General features: G+C 42.0%; 1 protein-coding gene across 1 annotated transcript in view; it reads right to left on the bottom strand.

Annotated features, from left to right (window-relative positions):
* The window catches only part of PRKCH (protein kinase C eta), a 157227-nt gene that overhangs the window by 121797 nt on the left and 19410 nt on the right, over positions 1–16020 (bottom strand). Inside the window, exon 2 of the mRNA XM_034769164.1 lies at positions 3293–3356. Coding sequence (XP_034625055.1) covers positions 3293–3356 — 64 coding nt within the window. The remainder of the gene's footprint in view (positions 1–3292; positions 3357–16020) is intronic.

The following is a 16020-nucleotide window of genomic DNA, read 5'->3' as shown; positions in this document are numbered from 1 at the left end:
GCAGCTGATACGTCATGGGCAGGGCTGGGTCCAACTCCTTTAAAGGGCCAGTCAGCCTCTGACAGGGATATGGAAATTTTTAAATCACTGATTGAAAGTTTTCTCTGTCACCTGTGACTTGATAGACTCCTAGCAGACAGGCATCTGCATCACAGCACTTAGCCATGGCACTCTCGTTAGCAGACTCAGAGGTGAAACGACTGACAGCGGAGTAACATATTCAAAAGCGATCAAGTGATTTAGAACCTAAGTCCCATATTTAAAAGTGACTCAGGATTCAAAATGCCTATGTGGCTTTGGAAAATGAGACTTAAATGCTTTTGAAAATTTTACCCCGGACACTTGGCGCAATGCTGGAGCTCTATAAACAATGAATAACTGGGCAGGAGGACAAAGCTATCTCCCTCACCCCTGGAGGCGGTCTCTTCAGGTGAAGGCTGGGACACACTGAAGGGATGGTACTGAGACACAAAGGAAAGCTTGCACTGCTACTTGTGCTGTAGCTCTTTGATGCGTGATCTTCCATCACTTGTCACAAGTGATGAATTCACTTATAAATAATTCATTGCAGGAGATGATACCTCATTAAAGTCAAATCCACTAAGAGAAGATTATCAACAGTGGGTCAGGTTCACAGCCTGGATCCTTGGCTTCCACAGGGAGAAGCCAGGCTGTGAGGCCCTCAAGGCCCACCCACAGTGAGGGTGCAAGCTGTGAGCAACTCCCACTCCTATCAGGGGCTGGAGCCGCCTGGCACAGCCCCAAAGTGGGAAGAGGCGGCTAGGTTTGAGGTGGGACCAGAGCACCCTGGTGATGTGCAGAATCAGCACATCCTCTGAGCAGCTTCTGTGTTTAAATTTCCCTTCCCTGGCAAAGAATGGTAGTGCTGCCACCTCATTCCTAATCCTGGGAGTGAATTCCCACTCTGGAACAGCTAGGAGCAGGGGGGAATCTGAATCAAGCACAATAAACATAATGAGATAACTTCATAGGTGACATAGACCAAGGTCTGGAATAACACATGGCTTAGGGCAGGTCTTCACTATGGCGGGGGGGAGGTCGATTTAAGATACGCAAATTCAGCTACGCGAATAGCGTAGCTGAATTCGACGTATTGGAGCCGACTTACCCCGCTGTGAGGACGGCGGCAAAATCGACCTCCGCGGCTCCCCGTCGACAGCGCTTACTCCTACCTCCCCTGGTGGAGTAAGCGCGTCGATTCGGGGATCAATTGTCGCGTCCCGACGAGACGCGATAATTCGATCCCCGAGAGATCGATTTCTACCCACTGATTCAGGCGGGTAGCGTAGACCTAGCCTTAGTGAACAGGGACACCAGAAAAAAGCTGAATGCAAATTATGCCACTGAGAAGTAGTATGTGGATTTTCAAACCAAAAGCAGGACCAAAACCAGCAGATCTTTGTGTGACTGCGAATGTACGAACAGTAGGAGAAAAGCAGAGTTTGAATAAAGAAACAGTATATAGCACCTGTGCCAGATACTGAAAGACTATTCTAGCAAAATTATGAGTCCCACTCCAGCTTCCATTGAAGTTAATGGGATTCCTTCCATTGACTTTAATGGGAACTGGATGGGACCCAGGGTCAGCAGCTATGCATCCTTTGGAGTCCTACAAAGTGCAGAGTCACAGAGCATCCAGAACAGTGGGACCATCTAAATAGAATAATAGAATATCATGGTTGGAAGGGGCCTCAGGAGGTCATCTAGTCCAACCCCCTGCTCAAAGCAGGACCAATCCCCAACTAAATCATCCCAGCCAGGGCTTTGTCAAGCCGGGCCTTAAAAACCTCCAAGGAAGGAGACTCCACTACCTCCCTAGGTAACGCATTCCAGTGCTTCACCACCCTCCTCGTAAAAAAGTTTTTCCTAATATCCAACCTAAACCTCCCCCACTGCAATACCAACATTAAGCTGAGCATTCCTCTCAAAACAGCTCCTAATCCTTTTCACTGGGAAGAGTCTTCCAGATACAGAACACACAAGGATCTTCCAGCATCTCCTCACCGCCTACACCCATGTCTGTCTTCCCTAAAGCTAACCATTCTCCCTGTTAGTTTAGGAAGGCCTAAGAGCTTCACATCCCAACCCAGGTGTCTGCTCTCCTGTGAATAGCTGCCCCTGCCTCTGGACTAGGATTGCCAACCCTCCGGGATTGACCTGGAGTCTCCAGAAATTAAAGATTTTAATTAAAGATTAGCTTATGTTAATCGAAGAAACCTCCAGGAATACGTCCAACTAAAATTGACAACCCTACTCTGGACAGGTGACTGTTTACAATCCTTTTGAGCACTGGGAAAACAAGTCTTGTAACGTGGTTGGCACCCGGAAGTAGAATCTTTCCAGCTAATAGCTCAGACATTGTCTGTCAAGGACCCCCAACATGTTTAGCGGGAGGTTATTTGGAGCTATTATGTTGCCTTCCAAACAGCCCTGCTGCTAAACTAAACCAATGTATGCACATAGTAAACATCCCAATAATCCAATATAGCCACACATTTACTATCCCATAACCAGCTCACATACAAAATTAATAAATTATTACAGATCAGCCCCATATCCTTCACATTTCCACCCTATTGAAGTCAATGCGACTTAAGCACACGTGTCTGCTGGAAAGAAGCTGTTTTGTCTTTTCCAAGCAGGCATTCCAGATTTCACGGCTTACTGTAGCAAAGCAGTCATCTGTGCTCACATAACAATTAAAGCATGCTCAGGTATGTATCAGAACAAACAACTGGAAAGTTGAAAACATTTCACAAAAGGGGTAGTCAGAGAAGGGAAAGAACAAATGAAGAATATTTTTTCAAGGCAACTTTTGCACTGAGAGGCTTATAGATGTCCGGTATTATGTGTCTTTCTTGACACATTGTGAAGTAGATGGGTGAAATTATGGAATGAAGATTACCAGGAAGAAATTTACATATTTGGCACACCCAGTCAAAGGTACTCACATAGAAATTTCAAGTGAATGAAACAATCAGTTTGACGGACAACCTGGGAGAAATGAACCAGATCAGGCACGAATCAGCTCACTTGGTCCAAGAGCACAATGATAAAGGCCCATGTTGTATACAAAATAAGCAGTCCAGAAGAGTTTCTTCAAAACTACCCTTGTTACTCATAAAATCTTCATGTAAATCTCACATACCGCTGCACACTGAAGAATACTATCATCCACAATATTTACAGTACGCTAGCGAACGGCAGCTTCAACTTAAGCAATGATGGATTTTAAAACATGTTTGAAAACAAGCCAAAATACTTCTCTTACCTTCAGTGAAGCTGCCTGTAAGAGTGATTACCACAAACACTTTTCCCTCTGGCTCCAGATCAACCTGAAAAAGATTGGGGGGCAGGGAGAGAAATTATGTTTCAGAATAAAGTCTTCTCTTCGCATGTTAAATTAATCCAATACTTAACGAACATTTAAAGTTGTGTAAGTTATGCTCCTTTAGACCTGATTTTCAGAAATATAGAGCACCCTCAACTCCAATTGCTCACCACCTCTGTGGGGGGAAAAAATCAAGTTCTTAATTCTTTAACAATCCAGTGTGTTGAACAGTCTCATTCTTGCATTAAAATATGTGGGTGAAATAATCAATAGAATCTATATTATTATAATTTGTCAGGCATGTGTAGTGGTAATAAGCCCCTAGGTTATCTGGACAGAATGGAACCTGTAAGGTATATCACCGTTAGTCTGGTGAATTAAAAATGTTTGTTCATTTAGTCCCCTATTATCTCATATTGTGCTTGTTTTAGAGTCACTGGAAAAACATCAGTGCTGTGTATAACATAAGCCCCGGTCTGTGCCTGATCCACAGAAGTTAGGAGTCTCTTACCCCAGCCAGCCAGGGCATGCTGTCCTTTAACTCAAGCTATAGATGGCCACATGAAATAGTTCTGGAGGTCCCAGGTTCAATCTCTGATGATGACCAAGTTGAAGCCCATTACCTTCCAGTTGAAGGAGCCAAGGAATTTTTATTTTGAAACATTTCTTGAAAGTTCACCTCATTTATTGCAGCCTTGCAAAGAATTACTGAAGTTCAAGTCAGCCTGCCACATGGTGTCTATAAAAGCATCTTGCTAATTTTATCCTTGCTAATTTAAAGACAAGCTTCACACCACATGTGTATTGATAATCTTTGCAGAAGAAAAATTCTGAAAATAGAGCTCCCAGGAGGAATGACTAAACACGATAAATTTCCATCTGTCTTTGTGCTGGTCTTAACTTGTTTTAGATGGGAAAAAAATGATTTAACAAGCCACTAAAGCCACCGTTAGATAACAAAGTTTAACACTTACGACAGACATGTTTTAAATACACCTTGCTGTGCAAAAGTAGGTGGGACTGATATACTGTCTAGTAGAACAATGTGTTTTCAGGGGTTGGGTCAATAAAATCCCACAGGATTTTAAAAGTACCCCCAAACTCACCACTTCTGCTCCAAGTAGGGTGACCAGTAGGGTGACCAGATGTCCCGATTTTATAGAGACAGTCCCGATATTTGGGGCTTTTTCTTATATAGCCTCCTACTACTCCCCACCCCCTGTCCTGAGTTTTTCACACTTGCTGTCTGGTCACCCTAGCTCCAAGTGCCAAATGTATATTTTCCAACTTTGCTTTCCTTCACTAACATAAACAAAATGTACACCAGCCAATAAAGAAATTCTGCACAAAATCTTCCCCCTGGAGTAAGGAAGGAAGGAAGACAGAAAGAGAACCAAGACGTGACACATCACTTGAGGCACGCTTGGAAAGTGCTCAGATACCATAGTGATGGTCATGCTGTAATAGCCTGAATAGAAGACTGAATCATAGAATATCAGGGTTGGAAGGGACCTCAGGAGGTCATCTAGTCCAACCCCCTGCTCAAAGCAGGACCAATTCCCAACTAAATCATCCCAGCCAGGGCTTTGTCAAGCCAGACCTTAAAAACCTCCAAGGAAGGAGATTCCAACACCTCCCTAGGTAACCCATTCCAGTGCTTCACCACCCTCCTAGTGAAAAAGTTTTTCCTAATATCCAACCTAGATCTCCACCACTGCAACTTGAGACCATTTCTCCTTGTTCTGTCAATAGTATGGTTGTTCTCAAACTGGGGTTTGAGGACCATTGGTGGGTGGTCTGGAGGACAATTGCTAGCGGTTCACAGAACTCTGGATGATCGTGTGGTGCTAGGTATTACTACTTATTTCCTGCTGCTGAACTGCAATAAAATGCAGTTTAAAAATAGGTTCAACTTGCATTTAACAGTTGCTGTAGGCACTATATAAGTACTGCATGATCATGAATGGTAGGAGAGGTGGTCCACACAATTGTAAATGGGAGGAGATGTGTTTGACAAGTCAGTCTCTCTACTGAGTTGTGTTGCTAATATTAATGAGTACTGAGTTGTGTTGCTAATATTAATGAGTACTGTCTGTTAGCACTATCCAAGAAATGGTGCAGCACCACTACTAGGGAGGCTAATTATAGCTGAACTAAGAAAAGCAAGGAGCAAATGATATTCTGGAAGGGACAGTAAAATGCACCATTCTCACACCTCTCTCATTCCACAGATCTTGGCACCAGTATAGAGAAATACTTTAAAAAAAATTTTAAATTCTCATTCAGAAGTACGAGCAGGTGAATACGAGACACCACAAAGGAGGAAAAGAGCAAAGTAAGGGTGAAAGAAAAGATGGGAGCTAGCATACAACGGTTATTTATACAGCCCAATAGCGGTTCATTGTGCTTTACAGACAAGAAGAATGACAGGTACATGCCTACATGGAATAAAAGACAAGGAAACTCATTGTTTCCTGACAATAGTTTAACCAGAGTTGCTTGGGAATTTTCTACTGAAAAGTTTTTTGGATGGAAAATGTGTCAATTATGCTGAATCCCACCCCACCCCACACCCTCAATTGGGAAAATCTAAGCTAAATGTGTCGTTTTGAGTCGACATTAATCGATGCATCTGCCTTAGCTGCCACTGTGTCTCATATGCCCCCATTCTCTCTTATGAGATCAGCGCCCTGGCCAGACTACACCTCCCATGATGTCACGTCCCCTGTGGACCTAAATTCCAATCTGACTGGGTTTCTATGCACTCCTTCAACTGTCCTAAATTGTTCTTTTAAAATAAATAAAACTGAGTTATGGGCCTTTGGGAACAGACAGGTCAAGCTTCTGTGGATAAATTATTCATTTTATCTTGAATATGAGCTAAGTAGGTCTTCAAATGTAAAATCAAAAATATAAAATCTGTCACTATGCATTGTTTTTCTGCTAATTTCATTAGGTGAAGATGCCTCAGGCTTTCACTTCCACATCCAAGAAGAGGAACATTCCCTGTTTCTCTTCTTGAAATTTAATAGTAGAACACAGGACAAATGCTACAGGCCTTAGTCTTTCCGCTGGAGTTCTGCCCAAGTACAGACTGCAGGATTTAGCCATATATATATATTTGATCAACCTTACATAGTTATCTTGATACAGAACAAAAGCACCAAACATGGAGCTTGGAACAGCTTCTGCATGGGCTTTTTGTGGTTTTGCACTCCACTTTAAATATGGTTTGTGCGTCCAAGGTACTACGCAGCTTTAGGAGATTGGCGCTATCACTCATTCTAAAGATACAGCAGGAGACTGTCTACCACATCGAAGAGCCCCAAACTTCTCCCCATTCTAAGGTTGAAGGATATTCAAATCCAGTAAAAGGATTTTGCAGCCATGGTCATAGAGTGTCCCGGTTTCTCCCCCTGCCTCCCTCCCCCGCCCCCCAAGAGCCCCGAACAGGGCTGTAATTGAGACTCTCTCATGGCACATCCTGGTGGGTTCTGGAAATATATAATGTTCATCCCCTTATATAGTTCTTAAATTATTTTTGCAGTAGCACCACAAGACCCCAATCCAGAGAGCCAGGCACTGTATACCAGAGATATGCTATAGTTCAACCCCACGCCATGGGGCTAGATGCAGGAATTGCTGGGTGAAATCTGTGGCCTGTATTATGCAGGAGGTCAGACTAGATGATCCTAATAGTCTCTGCTGGCCTTAAAATATAGGGACTTCAGGTTTCATTCAAGAAATTGTTACAGTGAAATGAAACGATTAAACACGTCAGATTGTCTATAATAGTTTGGATTTTTGACCCGCAATGCTGTCTTTTAAAGGTGACCTTTGACAAGAGTGTGAAAAATCCCATATAACATTCATCATTTGAACCAAATCAGAGGTACATGGAAAGAGGTGAAAACAAACTATAAACTTTAACCAGGGGAAATAATAGAGGAAAATGAAGTGTTAACATCCATCTCCAGCCCGATACTCCCAGGAGTCTGCATGAAACCTGACATGGACAGACAAGCTGCCCTGTCCTAGCAGTTCAAATCTCATTGGATACTCTTGCTTGAGTCCTAGAACTGAGCTCTCGAGGATGAGGCATTGTCGGGAGAAGACTAATGCCTATGGAATCTGCTTGCTGAGGCTCCAATCCAGAAAGGCACATAATTAATTTTAAATACATGAACAGCCACACTGAAGTCATCCCATTTAAGTCAATCGGTCTATTCACATGCTCAACTCTGTGCACAAGTAAGGCTTTCGCTACTGTCTCACATTGCTTTCTCATAAACAAACTACATAATTATAGCCTAGATGAACCTACTATAAGGTGGGTGCACAACTGGTTGGAAAACTGTATTCAGAGCATAGTTATCCATGGTTCACAGTCAAGCTGGAACTGCATATCGAGTGGGACACTATAAAAATCTGTCCTGGGTCTGGTTCTTTTCAGTATCTTCATAAATGATTTGGATAATGGCAAAGAGAGTACACTTATACATTTTGTGGACAATACCAAGCTAGGAGGTGTAGCAAGTGCTTTGGAGGATAGGATTAGAATTCAGAATGATCTTGACAAAGTGGAAAAATAGTATGAAATAAATAGGATGGAATTCAATAAGGACAAATGACAAGTACTACACTAAGGAAAGAATAATCAATTGCACAAATTCAAAATGAGAAAGGAAGGAGTACTGCAGAAAAAGATCTGGGGATTATAGTGGATCACAAACTAAATATGAGTCAACAATGAAATACTGCTGCAAAAAAAGTGAACATTATTCTGGGATATATTAGCAGGAGTGTTATAACCCAGACATGAGAACTAATTCTTCCACTATACACAGAACTTATAAGGCCTCCAGTTCTGGGCATCACATTTCAGGAAAGATGTGGACAAACATAAGAAAGTCCAGAAGACAGCAACAAAAATGATTAGAGGTCTAGAAAACATGACCTACTGAAGAAACTGTGTTTGTTTATTCTGAAGAAAAGAAGACCGAGGGGAGGCATGATAACAGTTTTCAAGTACACATTATTATTAAGAGGAGCACAGGATAGGAAATATTGGGTTTAAATTTCAGCAAGGGAGATTTAGGTTAGACATTAAGAAAAACTTCCTAACTGTAAGAGTAGATTAGCACTGAAACAAATTACCTAGGCAGGATGTGGAATCTCCGTCATCGGAGGACTTTAAGAACAGATTAAACAAACACCTGTCAGGGATGGTCTAAATAATACTGAGTCATGTCTCAGTGCAGGGGACTGGACTAGATGATATGTTGTGGTCCCTTCCAGTCCTACATTTCTATGATTCCATACGTAAATGCCTTCCTTGATGTAGGCCCTAGAGCTGAAATCTGGTAATTTTCAGTACATGGTAAAAGGCGTTCCCTAAAAACTGTACGAGTAAGTTTTACTACTTTAACTATATTCAGCATGGATGCAATTATACCAGTATAAAAGTACTTATAATGTTATCGCTTATTTCAGTTCGGGAAGCAAAGTAAACTATATCAGTATAAGACACCTTTATACTGGTATAACTGCACCCACCATAGGACTTATAGTGGTATAACTATATCAGTTAAAAAAAATCATACCCCTTACCAATGTAATTTTACCTATAGAACTATTCTAATGTAAACCAGGCTCTCATTTAATTCATCATCATCACAGCTTGATGCAAGGCATGTACACAATATGAACAAAAGGCAATGTAGAAACTGCACTTTGCCTCGCCTCCTGGAACCCATAAAGGGTTTCAATAAAATGGGGGAAGAGTTTAGGGAATATAAAATTATCACACCCTGGGAATGTAGTTAGAGAAACTTCCCTTTCTAGTGTTTCCAGTCCCTTGTCTTGAGTAAAAATGCTCACATACGAGAGACACAAATTTTAATTCATCTAAAAAAATCCCCACAACATAAGGAATGTGCATGGTAGCGATATTTTTGAAGATGATTTTGAATCACATGTCCCCTGGCCTATAAGAGGATAAGGAAGCATTGCTCAAGAAGGATTTTCAAGGGTGCTTTACATTTATGACACCATGCTGTGATGAAGGCAGGAAATCATTGCATTCAGATTCCTGTGAGCTCCCATACAAACAAGAGTGTTGGAGGCTACACCTAGAATATTTTACAGCCTGATATTACAGATATTATGAAGGCAAGGGTAAACTGAGAGGCACAAGCAGTTTACGTAACATATTCTGAGCAGTATACAACATTCTACTGGACTTCCCCCCCCTCCCACCCCCCATCACTTTATTTACCAGACCCAGGAATGTGCCTTTTTCATCCAACAGAAGTTCTGGTAGAATTTTGTCAGTCACTAAAGAACTATACACATACATTGTTTATGTGTATTTTTTTAGTATAAGACTTTTTCACGGTGTTCTATTATTAAGTAATAGGACTTAAGCACTTCAAAAGGGAGCAGCTAATATGGGACAGTCTCTCAAGCCACGGAAGGTGTCACCACATCCAGCAAATGCTTGGTTACAGAGCATATCAGGCCAGGACTATGTGCAGACAAGACTCCCATAACTTCAATACCAGTTGTAATGACTGGATCCTAAGTCTATAACTACAATACCCGCGCTGATATAAAGGCAAATGTCATCCATACACCAAGTTTGCTTCTCGTGTTCTCTTTCTTTTCATTGCAAAGTTAACTGTAGCTGCTTAAATTGTATTTTTATGGAAGAGGAGGAAACAGAAGTTACAGTTTTATCACTTTAGAAATTATTAAAAGTGAGAGCAGATCAGATTAATCAGATTCTTTTGGGAAGGTGGAGTTGATACAGATCTCTCTCCACAAGTGATTTCCAGGAAGCACAGAGAAGCACAACAATATAATCAGGGGGCTGGATGAAATGCATATGGAGAACCCTGTATAATTTTTCCAAGAGATGAGCAAGAGATATTTGGAGTGAGGAGCATTATTTAGGGTGAAACAAGAGGGTATAGGTAGGAGAAGTGAGAGAGAGCATTCAGACTGAATAGCAGAGAAATTTCACTGACAGCAAGATCATTGGGCTACAGAATAGTTTCCATAGAGAAGTGGTGGGACAATGCTTGGAACATTTAAAATTAGAGTGGAAAATGGACAACAGGGAATAATCCTGCATTGGCTCAACTACAAAAATAAAGAGTCTTAATTTTCTCATTCCATTTATACTGATTTCGTATGCTCATCTGTGTGCCTCACAACATTAAGTATACAATACAAACCAAACTCATGGCATGCAATATGACTGCCTGCGTGATAACATCATATTATTTACTCATGTGCATAACATAATACTTGCTCACATAATACTAAATAGTAAACCCACCTGGCCACATTGTAATCTTCAATCCACTCCTTCCGCAAATTGTTGTGGGCGGGGGAGAGGGAGATTTTTTTTTTTATTTTGCAGAGTGCCCAGGAAGTTAACAAACCTGGACTCTAACAGACTGGTAGGGCGGTGAATGCCCATCAGCCTATTATTAGTTGACTTACCGGACTTTTCCATCTCTAGTATCTATAATGGAGATTAAAAAGCCTATGCCACTTTACAAAAGGAGGAAGGGATAATGACAGGTGACCTGGCCAAATTACCCCTGTATGAAAATAGCTGCAGTACAGTACTTCGGCCCTAATTAAAAATGCACTAAAGCACCTGTTCTAACTTGGTAGAACTTAAAGTTGAACATGTGCTTGAATGCTTTGCTGAATCATAGCCTTGAAGGTACTGCGTGTGCTGCTGTTGAGAACCCTAAGGCCTGTCTTGTTTAACTATGGTGTCACCTCACTCCCATAATAGAATATACTGCTTTGATAGTAAAAGCACTATAAAAAACTAAATAGGGCTTTATACTCTATTCTGTAAGCAGAGCTACTCACACAAGGCCCAATCTTGAAAGGGTGCTAAGTGCCCTTAATTCCAAATGACTTCAGTGGGAGATAAAGATGTTCAGCACCCTACAGGATCAGGCCCCAAATTACTATTTTACACACTACCTCCAGGTGAAGTTGGAGACTGGCATCACACAGATCCATATTAAAATCTTTATACTGAAAATCAGACAGAAGTTATTAACGCCTCTCCTCCTAAGTCTGAGTTTAGAAGTCAATGAATACAAGGAAGCAGAGAGACCGAAACGAAGGATTCTTCAGTCATAGACCTTCATGTACATAATAGAAACTAGTCAAGTATGAATCATCAGAGGTAGAGGCTCGGAAAACAATCTCCAAGGAGGAAAACCTCTCAGGCAACACATCAACACCCACTAAACCTGAAGAGCAGGTACTGCCAGTCAGCTTCCAAGACAGAGCTTGGCATTCTTCCATGAATATTTCACCATGTCTGAGAAAAGAAGGAAGAGGAGAAAACCTAGAGGGAGGCCTTAATTTCCATTATCTCCCTGCCAGTTTCTGTCTAAATCTGAGAACAGTGTGAGTAAACCCAACCTCTAGAATACAAAGGAGAAATGTTCAATAGTCTTTACGCCATGAATACGAATTCCTGCAGAAATGAGATTCAATGAACAGGGACAACTCCCTACCCTAGCACAGTGTTTCCCAAATGGTGGGTCTTTCCCAGGAAGGTTTTAGGCGGGTTGCAGGCCTGGTGCGAAGAGGAGACCAAGGGAAGGGACAGGAGGAGGGCTGGAGTGCAAGTTCACCCAGTACTCACTCCGCAGCAGTTGCTCCTGTCTCACGGGGCTGGGCCCAGCTCCTCGCTCAGGGTGTTGCGACCTGGTGCACAGGGTCACAGCGCCATTCAGATTTGGCCTGGCTGTCCCTCCATCATGACACATCTAGATTACTCATTCTTTTTTCCATCATGCATTTCATGGATTGACACAGCTGCATGCACCATGAAGCATCTGAGATTGACTTCTCTGGACTGTCATATGGCAGGCATGGCATTTCTAATGTCAAAGTACTTCAGTAAGCCGAAACTGTTTATTTGCCAGAAAAAGGGTATGTAATTAGCAGTTATGCCAACAGGCCTACAAAAATGGATTAACTTGCTGCTTTCCCCTTCCACAAACGGTAGTGTAACCCGCTGATAAGGCCTTTCTTTTTCGGTTTTTATTTGTTTTGAGCTGGGTTGTTGTTTTTTATTAATTTCTGGGAGTTTATTTAAAAGTTTTAAAAACAAGGGGGGGGGGGGAATCAATAAAAAACAAAACTAAAAAGCACCAGGCAAGGGGGTGCGGCGCCTGCTACTTTATGGGGACGGGTAACTGACCATTTTGCAGGTGAAGAAGCCTTCTGCACCCTGCAGCAACTGGGCAGCCTTGGCTGCCAGGACACAGCTCCATGCCCGTCTCACTCTCCCACTGCAGAGAGGAAGCAAATGGGACCACGCTGAAGAGCCAAGGTCAGAAGAGGAGGGAAGACTACAGCCTGAGAGTACTGACACACACCCCCTCTTGGACAGAGACCCCTTTGGACTCTGCTGGCCATTCAGCACAGCCTTGTCTGCTTCCCCTGCAAAAAATTCTTGGGCCCCAAAAAAGCCAAAATGTGGGTGAAAAAAAATTGGTAAAACCCAAATATTGGCTTTAAAAAAAAATAGGGAGGGGATTTTTCATGGTAAAAAAATTATTAGATGCCGATAGCAAAGAACCTTAGCCATTGGTCAGTATGTGTTACGTTCTCCCTCTGTGCCCAGTCTACAGAGAATGTGTCTGTTCTAACCCCAGCTAAAAAGCCAGAACTCTTCAGCTCAGACTGTAGCTACTCGTGCTTTCAGCTCTGGAGGTCTCTGGTTCAGTCCCCAGAGTGATGACAAAACTGTGGCCCTCATAAAAGGACATCATGAAAACAGGTTTCAAAAAATGTTTACCTCATTCTGAGTTTAGTTACAGTCAAAGCTTGCCATGGATATAGAATATCTTAAAGTAACCACTTCACTGCCATCTGCATAGCATTGTAAAGTTAATGGAATTCCCCCCCCCCATTCATATTGGTGGGAATTTAGTCTTTTTAATAACACCTATAACCAGTTATTCCAGCCACTGTTCTAATATCTTATCTTCATTCTGATGTATGTTCCAGGATGGGTGCTTAAAGCATTATTTCTTTTTTAGTAATGTTACAAAATTACAGGCTATAGGCCAACTATGAATAGGATCATTAAAACAATCAAACATAGCTAACCCCAATCACTAACCTGAAGTCTTTAGTCAGTTTTACTCAAGAAAAAGCTTACTGACTTCAATGGGACCTTTGTCCAAGTAAGGTTTTATGATTTCTGGTAAAATCATTCCATTCACACGAAACACTTGTTGATAAACCTACTTGATGGGACACACAAACCAAAAAACTTTGAGGATGGTATTTTCAAAAGTATTGCCTTAATTCTACTCCCATTTAAATCAATGGGAGTTTCACCACTAACTTCAGTCGGAGTGGGTTAAGCCAATGCTGACTGCTTTTGCAAATCCACACCTCTAATGCACTGCAAACCCCAGAATAAAGAACCTTGTTTATAATTCCTTGTGACTGGTCTTTTACTTCTGTAGTAGAATGCCCTATTGTGGTTTAATAGAAGAATCTGGTTTAGGTACTCTGCAAATATAAACTACACAGGGAGTGTACATGAAAAAAAAATCAATATCTATTGTCCCTTTCTTTGGGGACTATTGTCCACTTATTCCTGAATTGATTAAATAAAAATAGAAAAACTAATCAAAACCCAAACTACAGTCTTACTGTAGAGCTATCGTGCACATATATTCTTATTACCATACCATCTAAGTACCTCAAAGTCTTTAACATATTTATCCTCACAACACCCATTTTAGGTAGGGAAATGCCATTTTACAAATGGGGAACTGAGGTAGAAAGACAGGCTAAGTGACTTGCCCAAGAGCACACAGGAGTTTGTTGCATAACAGGGACTTGCACCCAGGTCTCATGAGCCCTCAGCTAGTGCCCTAGCCCCTGAACCATCTTTTGTCACCAAGGATGAGATTGTTTTGGGGAGATCACCTTTCCATATCTGGAGCATGCTAGATGTGAATCACTGGGTGGAAAAAAAAAAAAAGGCCAAGAAGAAATGCAACAAGGGTCCAGACTTTCACAAGCGCTCAGCACCCACAAACAGGGCCAAATTTTCAAAGGAGTGCAGCATGTTGGGTGCAGGCTGCCCAAAAGCATCATACTGGGAGCTGCAGGAAGAGGAGCTTTGAAAATCTGGCCCTTATTTAGGTGCATAAAGGGAAGCAGAGCTCTTTTAAAAATCTGGTCCTGGATCACTTAGCTCTCTCAAGTTAATAGCGTTTTTCTGATTTCATGGTAAGGGCATGTCGGTGAGAAGTGTTAGATGGCCACGCACACTTGCTGCTGTCTTGTCATCAATAACCTTTTAAGCACTATGCAGGGTGGGAGTTTTACCACAGAATTCTGTGCGACTGCCTGGGCTCAGTCACGCTAGTGAGTGCGACTTCCTGCCCTATGTGGCTACTGCATTCAGGCAGCACAACATTATACCGCTGTGGGAAACATTTCTTATTCAACTGGGGAAAGAGCAATGTTCAGTGTTCAGCTGATAGAACATTTAGCTCTCCCTCACACTTTATATGTGACAGAAGACGGCAGACGAGCCTAACATACTATTGCCTCAAATTATCCCCTGCCATGGAAAATCCCACAGGAGGGGGCTCTGAGAGAAGAGGGCTGCACATAATGGGGACTTTAACCATCTTTGCACTTGTAACTGTGAAGACATCATCTGGTTGAAAGTTATTCTAACATTCTGTTGCCCCTTTTTTGACCCAGGTGATTAGTCAAAGTACAGGGTTTTAGGGATAGTCCAGCTGGAAGTAGAAATTGATGGAGTCTGACATTTTCTTTGATGCAATCTTGTGTATTTACAAGAATATGCTAAGTCTTGTGTCTCAATGCAGAAGGAACCAAGAATTTGCTCTTCAGCTTCTTCCAGGGTCACACTATGCTTACAGGCTTCTGCTCGCCCCTTCCTCTCACTCTGTTCTTGTCTGTTCTCAGTTTTTGTACGAGCACTCTTCCCACAAGCACTCACACATATATATACACATATGCCCCACCTAAAACAATACTCAGCCCAAAGTTCTTGGGCAGGTTCACATATCCCTTTTATCTTAACTATAAGCATAAGCCCCTATGTTAATTGAAGGGTGAGTTCACACCAGTCAATCTCAATGAGGTTTTAACTCAACCTATAACAAGGTTTCACCAAGCTCATAACAATACATCAGCCATCAATGGCTCCCAGGGGCCATTATAGCAACCAGGTGCAGAGAGAGCCCAATCATACTCCCAAACTTCTTACATTACACTACAGCTGGAGGGTGGCATATCATGTGCTATTGTGGCTCTAAATCATTGCAGGGGAAATCTTCAGTGGACAGAATGGCTGGGATAAGGCTTCTTTGCATTTCTGGTGAATCAGATCATGGGAATTTGGTGACTGTGCAGGGAAATGGAGCTAAATCTGCACACAACTTTTCACATTAGAACTCATTTTGTTATGAGAGAAGGCGCATCAAATGCCACTGTGCGTAATCCACCATTGGACATGTGGTTATCTCCTGCTCTTTTCAAATAGGGATCATGGGATCATTAAACCTTCCAAATGAGTGAAAATTGAGAAAGCCACAGGACCACGGAATTGAAGTTTTGCA

Source organism: Trachemys scripta, chromosome 4 (assembly GCF_013100865.1).
Source record: "Trachemys scripta elegans isolate TJP31775 chromosome 4, CAS_Tse_1.0, whole genome shotgun sequence".
In the NCBI taxonomy this organism is placed as follows: domain Eukaryota; kingdom Metazoa; phylum Chordata; order Testudines; family Emydidae; genus Trachemys; species Trachemys scripta.
Note: the sequence above shows the minus strand (reverse complement) of the source record. Positions and strands in the feature narration are given on the sequence as shown.